The 15993-nt window shown below is 46.8% G+C and overlaps 1 protein-coding gene across 1 annotated transcript in view; it reads right to left on the bottom strand.

Moving 5' to 3' along the window:
* HYDIN (HYDIN axonemal central pair apparatus protein) overlaps positions 1–15993 on the bottom strand; it is a 388294-nt gene that overhangs the window by 130032 nt on the left and 242269 nt on the right. The window contains 4 exon segments of the mRNA XM_033218949.1: positions 2748–2931; positions 5216–5353; positions 11287–11501; positions 14196–14369. Of these exon segments, the coding sequence (XP_033074840.1) occupies positions 2748–2931; positions 5216–5353; positions 11287–11501; positions 14196–14369 (711 nt within the window).

Below are 15993 nucleotides of genomic sequence, written 5' to 3'. Positions count from 1 at the left end.
GGTCCCTTCTTGAAAGCACTTCCACATTTGGGTTCTGTCTGCAGGTGGCTGAACAGTGGCCCCCAAAGATGCCCATATCAGATTACTCAGAACCTGTGACTGTATTGTCTTCCATAGCAGAGGGACTCTGCAGATGTGATTAAATTAAGGATCTTGAGGTGGGCCGATTATCTTGGGGGGCCCAGTCTAATTATAAGGGTCCTTTTGAGGGAGGCAGGAGAGTCAGTCAGAGATGGTGATGATGTGATAGTAGGAGCAGGGGTCAGAGGGCTGCAAGGAAGGGGCCAGGAGCCAAGGAGTGCAGGAGGCCTCTAGAAGCCAGAAAAGACAAGAAAAAGGGGCTACCCGACAGCCAAAAAAGGAATGTGGCCCTGCTGAGAAAAATCCAGAGCAATGACCAGGCATCCCTCAGCAGTCATCCATCCCTCAGCAGTCATCCAGCCTCCAGTTGCCTAGTTTTCCAGAAAGTTCATTTCTCCATAATGATCCACTTAAAAATAATTATCACTTCTCATTTCCCCATTATCTTTGGAATGAAATTTCTCCTGGTTAAATTGTGGGCTCCTCTCCCCTAAATCATCTGCATTTGAAATGTTCTAAGATAGCATACAGTCATAGTACCATTACATTAAAATCTCATGTTTGTTGAACATGTATGAACATGCTGGGCACTGGGGAAGGCACTTTACATGATCGCTTATTTAATCTCCACAACAGCCCTATAAGGGAGGAGTTATCATTCTTATCTGTGATTATCCCTTCGTAAGTGGCAGGGAAAGATGTTAGGACTTCTGACCCCGGAAGTGTAAGACAGTAAATTTCTGTGTTGTGTTAAGTAACCAAGTTTGTGGTTGCTATGGTGTAAATGTTTGTGTCCCCTTGAAATTCCGATGTTGAAACTGAATTCCCCAAGGAGACGGTATTAAGAAGGGCCTTAAGGACATGACTAGGTCACAAGGATAGCGTCCTCATGGCTGGGATTAGTGTCCCTGTAAGAGGCCTGAGGGAGCTTGTTTCAGGACTTAGTGAGATGCTTTCTGTGACCAGAAGGTGACCTCGCCAGACACTGTTTCTGTTGGTGCCTTGATCTTGGACTTGCCAGCCTCCAGAACTGTGAGAAATAGATGTCTGTTGTTGATAAGGGACCCAATCTATGAAATTTTGTTATGGCAGTCTGAACAGACTCAGACAGCGATCATTTGTCACAGCAATGACAGAAGACTCATATACCACCCACTGACTTGACTCATTATGAGCATATGCCACTAACGGGCTCATGGTGACAGGGCCATTTGCACACCAAGGGGAATCCCCTTTGCCGCCCTACAGATTCCAGGTCCAGGCATGTGATTGGCACTTAGGACAAAGGCACCAGCTTCTTCCTCACACCTCCCTAGCACAGCATTCTCACCATCCTCCTTGCAAGTTTGAGCTATGGACTCAGACACCTGCATTTGAGTTCCTTCCCTGCCACTTATCAAGGGATAATCACAGATAAGAATAGTAACATAGGGCCGTTATAGAGATGAAATAAGCAATCATGTAAAGTGCTTTCCCCAGTGCCTGGTGTGTTCATAGATGTTCAACAAGCATGAGATTTTAATGTATTAATAGTGTGACCGTATGCCATCTTAGGACATTTCAATTCAGATGATTTAGGGGAGAGGAGCCCACAATTTAACTGGGAGAAATTTCATTCTGAAGATAAGTGGGAAAAGGAAAAGTGGTAATTATTTTCAAGTGGATCAGTATGGAGAAACGAGCTTTCTGGAAAACTATGCAGCTGGAGGCTGGATGACTGCTGAGGGATGCCTGGTCACTGCTCCAGGTTTTTCTCAGGATGAGACTATAAGGAAGCTGACTTTGAGTTCTGTTCAGGGACTGAGACAGCCCAGTGTTTGCAAGTATTTCCTTAATTGGAAAAGCATTATGAATTGAGTAGATTGTGCTAGAAGGGAGCAGCAAGCCCGAGTAAGGAAGGGCAGAGCTGAGGCTCCCAGGAGGTGGGGCTCTGACTCCCGTGGACAGTGCCACCCACCTCTGTCCCTCAACCCCTGCCCCGGGGGACCAAGATTTGCTGGAGCTGCTTCTGACTACATTGGGAACTTAAGCTAACATTACTTGTATGCGTATGTACCTATCTTTCAAGCAAATCTTTTGGTTATTAAATTTTTTCCCAGGCCATTGGTATAATGATAGGAAAAGCAACAGGTTTAGAATTAAAAGGACCCGGTTCTCCTACTAATTGGCAATGTGATTTGACACAAGACTTTTGCTATCTCTGAGCTATATTCTCCTTTTCTATAAAATGGGGACAAGATTCACAGGGTAATTGTGAGGACTAAATGCCCCAAAGTATACAAAATGTCTGCTACAGTGCCTGGTGTGCAGCAGACTAAGGTGTAAATGTTTTGGAAAGGGTATTAGCATCGTGAGTTTTATAAGAAATGCATAGTTGGCTTAAACAAAACCAACAAGGAAATCAGTTGCTTCAGTCAGGATCTGTAATGGCTGTAATTGCAGAAACCATGGAGGGGTACAGTGTGATGGGAGGGAAGCAGGAATGCACCTGCTGTCAGCAGAGTGTTCATCATAGAACCTCTCAACCAGCCACATGAGTCCCAGTTCCCTCCCAGCAAAGCAGAAATACAAACTCCTGGACACCTTACAGGGCAGAGGTGAGGTGCCAATGGAATAGCAAATGTCAAAGTTTCATTTAAGCCCAAGGGCAAGGTGGGAGGCCTTGCCTTCTTGCTCCTTTTTGGCTTTCTCCTGGGCCTTCATGGCTGCATAATCCTGGGCCATATTGAGAATGTATATATGCTCCCGGTTGCCAATGGCCTTCAGCAGGCAGAGGAGGGCAGCCGCGGCATTCCGAGCAAAGAGAGTGTCGAGGCCATCAAACACCACTCCTCGGTAGCAGTCACTCAGCTGAAACCAGAGACAGCAAAGACAGTTACTATGGCCACAACCTCATTTGTTCTGTTTATGCTTTTACTGGGGCTGCAAAGGGTTCTGCAGACCTACTGGGCCCTAACGCAAGCACCATGCCTTTCTGCTTGCTAAATCCAAGGTGCTATCATAAAATAAAAGAGAAGAATAAAAGTGTTTAATCATTCAGTCTTTTTTTTTTTTTTTTTTTTTTGAGACAGAGTCTCCCTCGGTCACTCCAGCACCCAGGCTGGAGCGCAGTGGCACAATCTTGGCTCACTGCTACCTCTGCCTCCTGGGTTCAGATGATTCTCCTGCCTCAGCCTCCCAAGTAGCTGGGATTACAGGTGCTCACCACCATGCCTGGATAATTTTTGTATTTTTAGTAGAGATGGGGTTTCACCATGTTGGTCAGGCTGGTCTCGAACTCCTGACCTCAGGTGATCCACCTGCCTCGGCCTCCCAAAGTGCTGGAATTACAGGCATGAGCCACTGCGCTCAGCCAGATGGTTTTTATTGTACCTATTTGTAGAGTAAAGGCTTTATTCTGTCTGTAGAAATAAATGAACAAACAACAATGTTAAAGGGCCGGTCTGGGAAGATCCATGAGGTATACAAAAATGAGATGAAAAGGGAAAGATGTTCCCAAGCACAGAGTCACAGGCAGCAGGGGCAGCAGCGGATGGGCCTTTTGTATTTTTCTTTTTTTTTTTTTTTTTTTTTTTTTTTGAGACGGAGTCTCGCTCTGTCGCCCGGCCTGGAGTGCAGTGGCCGGATCTCAGCTCACTGCAAGCTCCGCCTCCCGGGTTTACGCCATTCTCCTGCCTCAGCCTCCCGAGTAGCTGGGACTACAGGCGCCAGCCACCTCGCCGGCTAGCTTTTTGTATTTTTAGTAGAGACGGGGTTTCACCGTGTTAGCCAGGATGGTCTCGAACTCCTGACCTCGTGATTCGCCCGTCTCGGCCTCCCAAAGTGCTGGGATTACAGGCTTGAGCCACGCGCCCGGCCATTTTCTTAGTGGTCTTACTGCCTTGGAGTGTAATGATTTTGGTAACAGTAACCACTGAAGAACAGCCTCCGCCTTACTCAGTGTTACTCAGAGTGGTGTAGCCCGTAGACCAGCCACCAATGAATGTGCATTAGGTTTTTGATGAGACAAGAAGCTTGTGTCCGAATGTAAATGACCTATATTGCTAAACACACTATTTGGTTCAGCTGGCAGCTGAACAGGTACCATGGCCACATCATTCCTTCTCTGCGGCTAAACTTTGTAGCAAGACTTTGTGGATGAAAGAAGCCCTCTAAGCTCCATGTGTCATCAGAGACCAGCACTTTGAGTAGCACAGCTCCACTGGCTGGCTTTGGGGCCTTACTAGCGTTTCTCAGCCTTTACTCTGGCTGTCTAAAACATTGGCACGCTTATGGGAACACCTTGTTCAAATCAGTTGAGAGTGATGTGCCTTTAATGTAGCAGCAGTGCAAATCTTCACATAAAAACTTTCTTGTGATGATATTCCTCCTCTTCTGGGAACCTCAAGTTAATTTTGTTGTATTTAAATGTGCAGTTAAGATTGTGGCCCTAGTTGAAAACACAAAGCAAACACCCAGCTCCAGGACCTGGTAAGCAATGTAGCTGTGTCTGCAAACCATGAGCAGAAACAGGCTTCAGTGATACCCTCCTCAATCCTGCTGATCTTATTTTCTTGTCTTTAACTGTAGAATTCTTACGGAAAAAATTTAAAAATTGGAAAAGAGTGTTACTGTTTCTCTGACTTTAAAAGCAATATGTTATTGTAAAATAATTTGGAAATGTATAAAGAAGACTAAAATTCTATAATCCTGCTACCCAAAGATAACCACAGTTAACATGTATTTTAAAAGTTTTTACTATGTGTGTAGTATACATTTATAAATATTTACATAGAATGTTACTATGTTTTAACCACTGTTTCCTAGTTACTTCTTTTTCACTTAATAACATTGAAAATGTGTTTTTGAAGCAATTAACATAGCTCCAAATTTGCACTTTTAGAATGGCTCCACATTGTAAGTTTTAACACATCGCTCTGCTTCTGGTCATTAAAAAGTGTTTGTGTAGTCTTCTCCTCTCTGGTCCTTTAAGAAGGTGAATGGCCTCAGGCTGCAGACTGGGCCAGGGCCAGGGACTGACAAGAGCTGTTAGAGAGCTGCCATGGTGGCTGATGGCCCAGAACCTCTGTCTGGGGCACGGGGATGATGTGTGAGTGCCAAGCCCTGCAGCTCTGTGCAGGTGGCATGGACCCACCTGTATCCGCTCTGCCAAGATCTGCACAAGAAGTTCATCCGGCAGCACACAGCTCATCAGCCCGGTCTCGCCTCCGACACTGGGACTGACACTGAGCCGGCGGTGGGTGGGCCCCGGCAGGAGAGGGCTAGAGGAAATCTGTTGAGTGGGAGAAGGATCAGGAGTCAGAATCCGGCCTTGGATCGCAACAACGCCTACACTTACCAGCCACAGGACCTTGGGAAGATCACATAATCTCTCATTTCCTCTTCTGTACAATGGGAATTGCATTATAAAATGGAAGGATCCTGTCTACCTTAAAGAACTGCTGTAAGTTTCAAGTGGCAACAGTGTGGAAGGTATGGTGTTTGTGTACTGAACTGCATGCAGCTTTTCATTCATTTGACAATTACTCACTGAGTACCTATCTTGCACCAGGCACGCTTAGGTACTAGGGATATAACAACAAACAATGGTGCTGGCCCTGGGGCCCTTTCATTCCAATGGAAGAGACAGAAAAGGCCACTTTCCTCCACAAATCAATACAATTTCAGAGAGTGATGAGTGCTAGGAAGGAAATAACCAGGTAATAAGGAACCATAATAGGGTTGGGGAATGACTATGTAGAGAGGATGCTCATGTTACCTGGGTTATGTGAAAGAATGAGACAAGATCTTGGGAGCAGAGCCTTTCTGGGAGGGGACAACAAGCTCTTTCAACGCAAGTGTGCTTGGGGAATCTGCGGGGCACACGGAGCCCAGTGGGGTTGGAACTGAGTGAGCAATGGGGAAGATAGTCAGGCTTAAGGTTAAAGATACCACACAGGCCGGGCACGGTGGCTCATGCCTGTAATCCCAGCACTTTGGGAGGCAGATCACGAGGTCAGGAGATCGAGACCATCCTGGCTAACACGGTGAAACCCCGTCTCTACTAAAAATACAAAAAAATTAGCCGGGCGTGGTGGCGGGCGCCTATAGTCCCAGCTACTCAGGAGGCTGAGGCAGGAGAATGGCGTGAACCCAGGAGGCGGAGCTTGCAGTGAGCCAAGACTGTGCCACTGCACTCCAGCCTGGGCAACAGAGTGAGACTCCGCCTCAAAAAAAAAAAAAAAAAAAAGACACCGCACCGCTAGGACCAGAATATGCAGGGCCTTGTAGACCATGGTATTTTATTCCAAGTATTATGGGAAGTTGGTGTGTTTCAGCAGACAAATAATCTGATTTATATTTATGTTTATTTTATTTTATTTTTGAGATGGAGTCTCTGTCACCCAGGCTGGAGTGCAATGGTGCCATCTCAGCTCACAGCAACCTCCACCTCTCGGGTTTAAGTGATTCTCCTGCCTCAGCCTCCCAAGTAGCTGAAATTACAGGCGTGCACCACCACGCCTGGCTAATTTTTGTATTTTTAGTAGAGACGGGGTTTCGCCATGTTGGCTAGGCTGGTCTCGAACTCCTGACCTCAGGTGATCTGCCTCCCTCGGCCTCCCAAAGTGCTGGGATTACAGGCGTGAGCCACTGCACACAGCCTGATTTTTATTTTTAAAAGACCACCTTACCCATCACATGAGGTGACATGAGTCACAGGAAGATGTCACTGTGGTCAGGACAGGAGATGATGGCAACAGGGATGAGGATGGTGGTGGAGACGAGACAAAAATGGTGGTGGCAAGAAGTGGCTCATACAGGATACGTTTTGGAAGTAAGGCCAGTAGGACTTCAGATGGAACATAAAGAGGCATCAAAAAATGATTCCTTGAGTTTTGACCTTAGCAAGCTGGAAAATGGTGAAATTATTTATTGAGAAAGGAAAGACTGGGAGAAGAACAATTTTTGGGGAGCAGTGGAAGCAAGAATCACTTTTTGGATATAAACATTTTGAGATGCCTCTAAGCCCTTTGAGAGAGATTGAAAATGAATGTGGATACATGAACCTGCACTTGGGAAGAAATTTGAGCTGGCAATGGAATTTCGAGAGTCACAAACATGTTAAAGGTATTTAAATATTTAAGTAATGCAATTGACTGAGATCGCCTGCAAAGACAATGCAGGTAACAAAAAGTAGTAGTAGAAGACTTGGTCCTAGGCTACTCCGATGACCAGGAATTTGGAGATTGAGAAGCTGGGAAAGTAGAGGAAGGAGTTGCTAATGAAGTAGAAAGGAAGGTGGAGGAGGGAAAGCCACATGAAGAAAGTGTTTCCAAGATGGGGGGCGATCAGCTGCCAAGAAGTCATGTGAGATGAAGACAGAAAACTGATCTCTGGATTTGTCCAGGTGAAGACTGCCAAGGACCTTGAGAAGAGCAGCTATGGAACAGTGGGGACAAAGGACCCAACGGAAGCAGTGAAAGAGAGGATGGGGGAGGCTGTGAGGATGGGGAGGCAGGCAATGCAGCAGTTCTTTGGAGGAACAGCAGAGGAGGGGAGCTAAGAGAGGAGGTAATAGGTGGAGGGGGATGTGGGGTCATGGGAAAGCATTTTTAATGATGGGAATAATAATACAGCATGCACAGATGCTGACGGGAGTAGAGTAGGGAGAAAATGGGAGACAGGGGACAACTGCAGGAATTTAGCCCTTGGATAAGAGAAGGGGTGGGGCTGGGTGCCCATGTGCAGGGATCAGCCCTGGGTGAAGGCAGGGCAGACACTCAGCGGTCGGGAAGACACAGCCTCATGTGTGGATGGAGGCTGCTGGAAGACTTGGTGGCCAGAAGATGAGGTCATTGTCTTCTGATTGCTGCAGCTTTCTTGGTGAAATCAGAAGAGAGATCATTGGCTGAGAATGAGGAAGAGGAAAATATTTTGGAGGCTAGGAGAGTGATGAGAGCAATAAAGCAGTCATCTTGAATAGATGGAGGGCTGAGCCAGACCAAAGGGTCCACCAGAGACCTGTGGTGTTAAATTTAAATTAAGATCCTGCAGGAGAGGTGAGAACCTTCCCCAGCTATGCTCAGCTGGTCTGCATGGAGTAGGTGGGGGATTAGGTTTGCCAGGGCTGAAGCTTTGCTTGAGAGTGTGGTGAAGGGCAAGTTGCAAGGGGGTGCTATGGTGGCAGATCATGGCATCCAGACTGGGTAAAGAGGGCATGAGGTGGGTGCTAGGTAGTGAGGATAAGGACTGGAGGTTTCGATGGGGCCAGGTGCTTACCAGAGTTAGTCATCTGGAAAGCGAGAAGATGGCTGTGGGAAAACAGGACTGTGACAGAGAGATCTCGGAGTTTATGGGTAGTGATGAACAATGTCTAGGATGTGGTCAGGGAGGTGAGTAGCTGCGGAGGCCATGAAATTGAGAAGCAAGAGCGTTGGATTAAATATCATTCAAAAGATCAGGATTTCTTACTGGTGCTTTCCTGGATAGAGATGATTTATAAATAAATGAGCTTATGGGCCACATCTTCATTATATAATATATTTACACATTTCTTCCCATTTGCAACATGACTGAAATATCAGTCATTGGAAAGTTCATGCTTTATGAGAGCTTTAAGAAGACCAATCGCCATCTCCCTGGGTAAGTGCTTTCACGGGGGGACTCTGTTGTCCAGATCATTTGAGTCCTGTCACACTGGGCAGTGCAGGCAGCCACATGTGGGGTCTGTGAGCTGATTTCTACTGTGATCTTTAAGTTTCCTTATTGAAAGGAGTTTGGAGTCAGAATTGGGATGTTCTACTGCCTTTGAAGAATTCTAAAAAGCTTTACTTCCCTGTCCAGATGGACAGAACAAAACCAAAAGAAATGACTCTTGATAACACCCTATATGGTAACAGAGAAATGAGTTTTAGTTCATCCATAAACGTCTGGGTAAAGAACACTCTACTGGATCCTGGAAAAGAGGGTGAAAAGGATAGTGCTCCAGAAGAAAATGAATCAATGGCTTCTGTTTTCATGGTGTGAGAAAAACATAAGACTGAAGTGACAATCAGGTATCACCTGGCACAAGTTCAGCCCTGTGGGCTGTTCCACCCAACCTGCAGGTCTCCTCTCCCTTAAAGGCCTTTGCCTCTGCTCCATCCTCTTACCTGATCTAGTATGTGGGCCTCCTCTCCTACAAGAATCTACATCTTTAATTTTATTTTTTATGTACTTATTTTTTGAGACAGAGTCTTATTCTGTTGCCTAGGCTGGAGTGCAATGGCGCCATCTTGGCTCAGAGCAACCTCCGCCTTCTGGGCTCAAGTGATTCTCGTGCTTCAGCCTCTCGAGAAGCTAGGATTACAGATGTGCACCACTATGCCCAGCTAAGTTATTATTATTATTATTTTGTATTTTTAGTAGAGACGGGGTTTCATCATGTTGGCCAGGCTGGCCTTGAACTCCTGGCCTCAAGTGATCCACCCACCTCAGCCTCCCAAAGTGCTGGGATTACATGTGTGAGCCACTTCACCCGGCCTAAGGACCTACATCTTTATTACACCCACCTGCTCTATCCAATTCACAGGTTTCATTTCCCATGAAGACCTACAACTCTTCCCCATCCATCTGCTCTTCCCAGTGGATGGGCCTTCTACCAGGACTTTCACTTCTGCTCCATCCACCTCCCTGACTGTCCCTATAGCACTCTCAGGCTGTAATGAGATCCACTCCAACCCTTCCTGTTCCTCCCATTCTATGTTCCTTCTTAATTCCTTCTCTACTGAGGCTGGGCTTCCTTATACTGATGGCACCCTCAGCTCTCTTGCCCCTAGTTCTAAGAGCACACCCCCTCTCCTCAAGGGTGACATTCTTCTCTCTCCACTCTTGAATGGGAGCTGCCAGGTCCACTTAGAGAAATCTTGCCAGGTGTGGCAGTTCATGCCTGTAATCCTAGTGCTTTGGGAGGCAGAGCCAGGAGGACTGCGGGGGTGGAAGGATTGCTTGAGCTCAGGAGTTGAAGGCCACAGTGAACCAAGATTGTGCCACTGTACTTCAGCCTGGGTGACAGAGTGAGACCCTGACTCTAGAGAAAAGAGAGAGAGAGAGAGAGAGAGAAAAGCTTCGCAATTGTGACGTTATAGTTTCCAGTCTTGGTTGGGCCATTATCATTCCCAACTATTTATTCCTTATCCATCACCAATTTCTGCTTCTATTCACCATAGTGGAAGCAGTGCTCTGCCACTCCCCTTGAGCATGCTCTGCAGCCCTAGCCTCCTCGCTGCTTCCCTCAAAAGACCATGCCTCCTACATGCATCACAGTGCCATTCAACAAGGCCTTTTCCAACCTCCATTCTCCACTCGGCTTCTCCCACCCTTAGCTGTGTCTGTTTTTCACCCTTTACTGACCCCAAAGGAAGCCGGCTCTCTTCTCCCTTAATTGTGCTGAATTCTGCCCTTCCTACTGCCTCCCAGGATCTCATTCTGTCTTGAGTGGATTGCTACATGACACTTCTCCAGGGGCTCCATTCTTTACAGACCTGCTTCTACTTCTTTTCTGAGAATAGACTCTCCTGACCCTGGCTTTGCCCCTCTACCACTCTTTCGTTTTTTCCCCTTCACTTTCAAACATCATAAAAGCCTACACTCAACTTGATTTCACTTCTCCACCTACAACTCATTACTCACTGCGCCCACTGTCTTTGGCTTCAGTAGCACCGGCCAGTTGGCTGAGACTGCTAAGTTTCTTGGCACATTGCTCAAATGCTGTGACTTCTTTCTGACTTTCCAGGACTCCCCCTGCAGCACTCCCACAACTTAGATTAATGGTTTCATCCTTAACTTCCTTTAGAATTAGGTTGAGCCATAGGAAATTGCTGTTATAGAGTTATAAAAGGATTGAATTTTGGCAATTTTCTGTGGCTCAGCCTAATTCCCTTTTCACACTTCTTTTGTAACTAATTTCACTTTATTGCAAATGTTTGCACATGTGGTTATCTCCTTCATTAGACTCTTAGTGCAGGGATTCTGCTTTCTTTATTTGCACTTTGCCAGTGCCTACAGCATAAAAGATGTTTGCTGAGCACCAGCTGGGTGAATGCCCCTTTCAGAAGGAGGGGCACAGGGACAGCGCTCAGGCTGGCCTGGTGGGAACACTGCAGGGATGAAGAGCACTGAGCTGGCTGCAGGATGCTGGGGAGGAGGAAGATCCCAGCCCTCCTGCAGTAGAGCCCTGATTTGTACCTGTGGTGTTTCAGACTGGTGTGAGTGATGATGCTTCTGCGACCCGGAGCCATGGCTGTCCGCCTTGCTTTTGGTCATGACTACGCTGCCACGAACACTCTTTCCAGGTTTAATTTCCGGGGCCACCAGAGTCATCTCTGAGGTTAACTTGCCCAAGGTCTCAGTGCTCAGTCGTCCTTGCCCTATGACGTTTTGACCCACAGCAGCCTCCTGGGCTATAAGGAGAGTGTGAACTTTTATTAAAATCACGTTAGAATCACAAAAAATGACAGTGGGGATGGCACCCTGAAGTCCGTTCTGCCCAATAGACGCATAATGTGACACATACGTATGTAATTAAACATTTCTAGTAGCCACATTAAAAAGGTAAAAATTAATTTTAGGGACATATTTTAACCCAATATACGCAACATGTAATGTATAAAAATTGCTCCTGTGTTATTTCCAAGTCTTTTCTTTATATCATATCTTCAGGGTTCCTGTGGGAGCTGTACATTCACCACACACCTCTGTTTGGACCAACCCGGTTTACGTGCTCAGCAGCCCCCAGGGCCAGTGGCTACTGTATGGCACAGGCAGGTTCACTGCCACCACTTCATTCCGGCCTACCGACTCCACAGTGGCAGCAGATGCAGGGGAGATGTGAGGGCCTAACCCTCTATTGCAAGGGCTCTATCCAAAGACCCCAGGGACCTCCTGACTGGGAAATTCAGCCGCCCTCTACTTCGGCCTATTCTATTTGGGCTTCCAGCAGTCTCTAATTCTGTTCATTTATTGATTCAATGAATCCTTTATGAATCTTTATTATGTGTCAACTATGCCAGGCATTCTTCCAGATGCTGGGACTACAGTGGGGAAAACTAACACAAGCCCCTGCCTCCAGAGCATACATGGGGTCGGGGCGGACAGTGAAGGAGGTAGATCAATATTAGGTTAGCTAGACAAGTGCGCTGTGAGACCAGGCCAGCAGGAAGGCTGCCCGTCCCGCAGGGCTCTGAAGCATGTGAAACTTCTCCTCGCTCCTCCCTTTCCTAAGGCTCTGGGGCCCTTTCCTTGACTTCCCGGACGGTCCCTGTGACCCTGGCTCTGCTGTCTCTGCCTTCCCAGCTTCCCCACGACCTCTCCTGAAATGTAGGTGTTCTCCATGGTCCTAACCCGCCTTATCCATTCCTCCTGGCTCATTCTGGGCTTTTCTGGCTGCTTCATCTACCCCAGTGGTTTCACGGAGAAAGACTCTCCCAGCTCTGTCTCTAGCTTGATGTTACTTTCTCAGACCAGGAGCTCAAACTTACCCTTAGGCACAGGACATAAACATGGCTCCACAGATCACTATGAAATGTAGATTATTTCACAGAAAAGGAAATACAAAATGTAAGAGAATCAGCATTAGGGCATAGCCAGAGGTTCTCACTAAAGAGCTATTTCTCTTCCATTTCCCTAAGTGTCCCATGTAGAGGTATTGAGGGGAAGGGACAATCCTGAAAGTCCCAGCCAGTTTTATCAACTAGCAGGCTGGAAGTTTTTCTGGGATGACATCATGCCACGGGTACTGACATACGAATGCTTCCGCTCTTAGCAGGCACTCTGCTTGGAGTTTAGTATATTTTCCCATCGAGCAGCTGCTCGCCTGCTCCGAAGGTCCTCAGATAACCTGATGGAGCCAGAATTCTCAACTTTTTGTAGGAAGGCCACATGAGGCCTCCCCGCTATGGGATTCCAAAACTCAATTCAGGCCAGGCACAGTGGCTGAATCCTGTAACCCCAGCACTTTGGGAGGACTGCTTGAGGCCAGGAGTTTGAGATCAGCCTGGACAACATAGTGAGACCCTAAAAATTAGCCAGGCATAGTAGTGCATGCCTGTAATCCCAGTTACTCTGGAGGCTAATGTGGGAGGATCGCTTGAGCCCAGGAGGTTGCAGTGAGCTATGATGGCACCACTGTACTCCAGCTTGGGTGACAGAGAGATACCCTATCTCAAAAAAAAAAAAAAAAAAAAGATAGAAAGGAAGAAAACAACCCCCCTCCCCCAAACCCAACCCAATTTATTTTCTTCTCCAGCAAACTTTCTCTTCCTCCTGTGTTCCCTATCTAGGTAAATGACATCACTCTCTTCTGGTTTCTGTGACTAGGAATCTGGGTGTGGCCATCTTAAATCCTTCTTACTCCTTCAATTCTCTACCATGCAGGTGGCTGTCAGGTTGGCCGGCCCAGGCCCATTTGTCTGCAGCTTCACTATCGTTTCCTTTACATGATAGTCAAGGGCTACCTTCCTATAGTGATTTTCTGACCATTTCTCCATAGTCTGAAAACTGTCCCAATGACTCTTTTCCTTGAACATAAAACTTGAATTCCTAATCTAAGTTGGCATTCAAGGTCAACAATGATTGGCCTCAACCTGCTTTCCCACCCCTAATTTATGATCAGCTTCCCTGCTTTTTCGGTCTGGGATGTCCTTGTCCCCATCTTTGCCTACTAACATTCTCTTGCTTCTTCAAACCCGTTTCCTTGAAAACTTCCCAAATCACCCTTGTTGGAACCCATTCATCCCAAACTCGCACTTTCACAGAAGCTGATATTTCTGTTGCAAAATTATTTTCCTTTGCTCTGAGTGACCCCAAGTCTGCTTCTCCCCCCCCACCCTAGGTGTTAGACTTCCAAAGGTGTGGGCTGTGTCTTATTTATTGTCCTGGTCCCTACAGCGGCAAGAGCACGCTGGCAGTGGGCAGGGCAGGAGACCCGGGCATGCTTCGTGAAGAGAATTCTCTGGGCTATGAAGTCGGCAGCATGCTGTAGGGCAGACTTCAACCAGGCTGTGGGAGGAGAGCTCAGTGGGGCACAGAGAAGATGGGTGTTGCCAGTGAGGGTGCTGGTGACTTGGCCACAAAAAGCCGGGAGAATGGGTTCTTACCAGCCTCCTCTCCTTCCTTCATGGACTGCTCTATGGCAGCCCTGATGCAGAGCTCACGGGCCCGGATCCCTGGGACATTGTTGCTGTCAGATACAGCTTCCAGCACAATGGAGTCGATGCTCAGGCAGGCCGCGTTGTAGTACTTGGCCATGCTGATGGCGGTGGCTGACTTTCCTATCAAAAAGACCAGGGGGTTGAATTTAATGGTGCTCATTTGCTCAGTGTCCCACACAGAAAAGGTCTCAAGAACAGAGGTCCCTGCAAAGTGATCTCTCTGAGTGCTCTGCCTCCTTCCCATGTGGCTGGAGGTGTCAGCAGCAAAGAGAAGGAAGACCTCAGCCTGGAGTCAGGGCCGTGGGTCTGATTCTAACCCTGCCACCGATGTGTGCGTGCTGTGGCAATCTGCAACCTTACTGGGTTTTTCCTCAGTTTAAAAAACAGATTCTTTTTTTCTTTTTTTTGAGATGGAGTCTCACTCTGTCACCCAGGCTGGAGTGCAATGGGGAGATCTATGCTCACTGCAACCTCCACCTCCCGGGTTCATACGATTCTCCTTCTTCAGCCTCTCGAGTAGCTGGGATTACAGGTGCCCACCACCATATCTGGCTAATGTTTTGTATTTTTAGTAGAGATGGGGTTTCACCATGTTGGCCAGGCTGGTCTTGAACTCCTAACCTCAAGTGATCCACACGCCTTGGCCTCCCAAAGTGCTAGGATTACAGGTGTGAGCCACTGCACCCGGTCTGTTTAAGAACCAGGTTCTATCAGATGATCTTTAAAATACTTTGTAGTTCTTCCTGTCTCTGATTCTAACAGGAAGCCTTTTTTATTTTAAAGAATAACTTGTGTTGATTTCTTTTCTCATTTCAAGGTACTTTCATTCAAAAAAAAAAAAAAAGAGCTGACAATTCAGATATAACAGACAAGAGAAAAGAAAACAAAAATCCATCATCCACTCATTCAGGGATAGTACAGTTTGCCTATGGTGGCTAAGTACACACGTAACTGTATTTCTTATAAAAAAAGAAATAGGTTATGTGGTAGGCTGAATAAGGGCTCCCCCAAAGATTTCCACATCCTAATTCCTGGAACCTGCAAATATGCTACCTTCTAGGGTAAAAGAGACTTTGCAGATGTGATTAATCTACAGATCTTGACATGGGGGATTAGCCTGGATTATCCGACTGGGCACAATGTAATCACATGCATCCCCATGAGAGGAGAACAAGAGGGTTGGAGTCAGAGCAGGTCAATCGACCATGGAAGCAGCAGGAGAGACTGGGAGATGCTATGCTGATGGCTGGGAAGGAGGAGGAAGGGGCCAGGAACCAAGGGATGCAGGCAACATTTCTAGAAGCTAGAATAGACAAGGGAACGGATTGTACCCCAGATCCTCCAAGAAGGAACATAGCCCTGCTCACCCATTTTAGACTTCTGTCCTCCGGACCTATGAGAGTATAAATTTGCATTATGTGAAGCCATGAAGTTTGTGGTCACTTGCTATATTAGCAATGGGACACTAATACAAACTACACACCACGAGTATGGCACCCTTTCTTATGTAAAATGATATACCATGAACAACTTCCTATTCATTCAATACACCTGTATGACACTGTTTTTACTGTGGTAAAATATACATAACAGCTATCACTTAAATCATTTCTAAGTATATGGTTTAGTGGTTCTAAGTACATTCACATTGCTGTGCCCCCATCATCTCCATCCACCTCCAGAACGCTGTCATCTTCCTGAACTGAAACTCTGTACCCATTAAACTGTAACTCCCCAATACGCA

Source organism: Trachypithecus francoisi, unplaced genomic scaffold (genome assembly GCF_009764315.1).
Source record: "Trachypithecus francoisi isolate TF-2019V2 unplaced genomic scaffold, Tfra_2.0 Lachesis_group10, whole genome shotgun sequence".
NCBI lineage: Eukaryota > Metazoa > Chordata > Mammalia > Primates > Cercopithecidae > Trachypithecus > Trachypithecus francoisi.
This window is presented reverse-complemented; position numbering and strand designations above follow the sequence as displayed.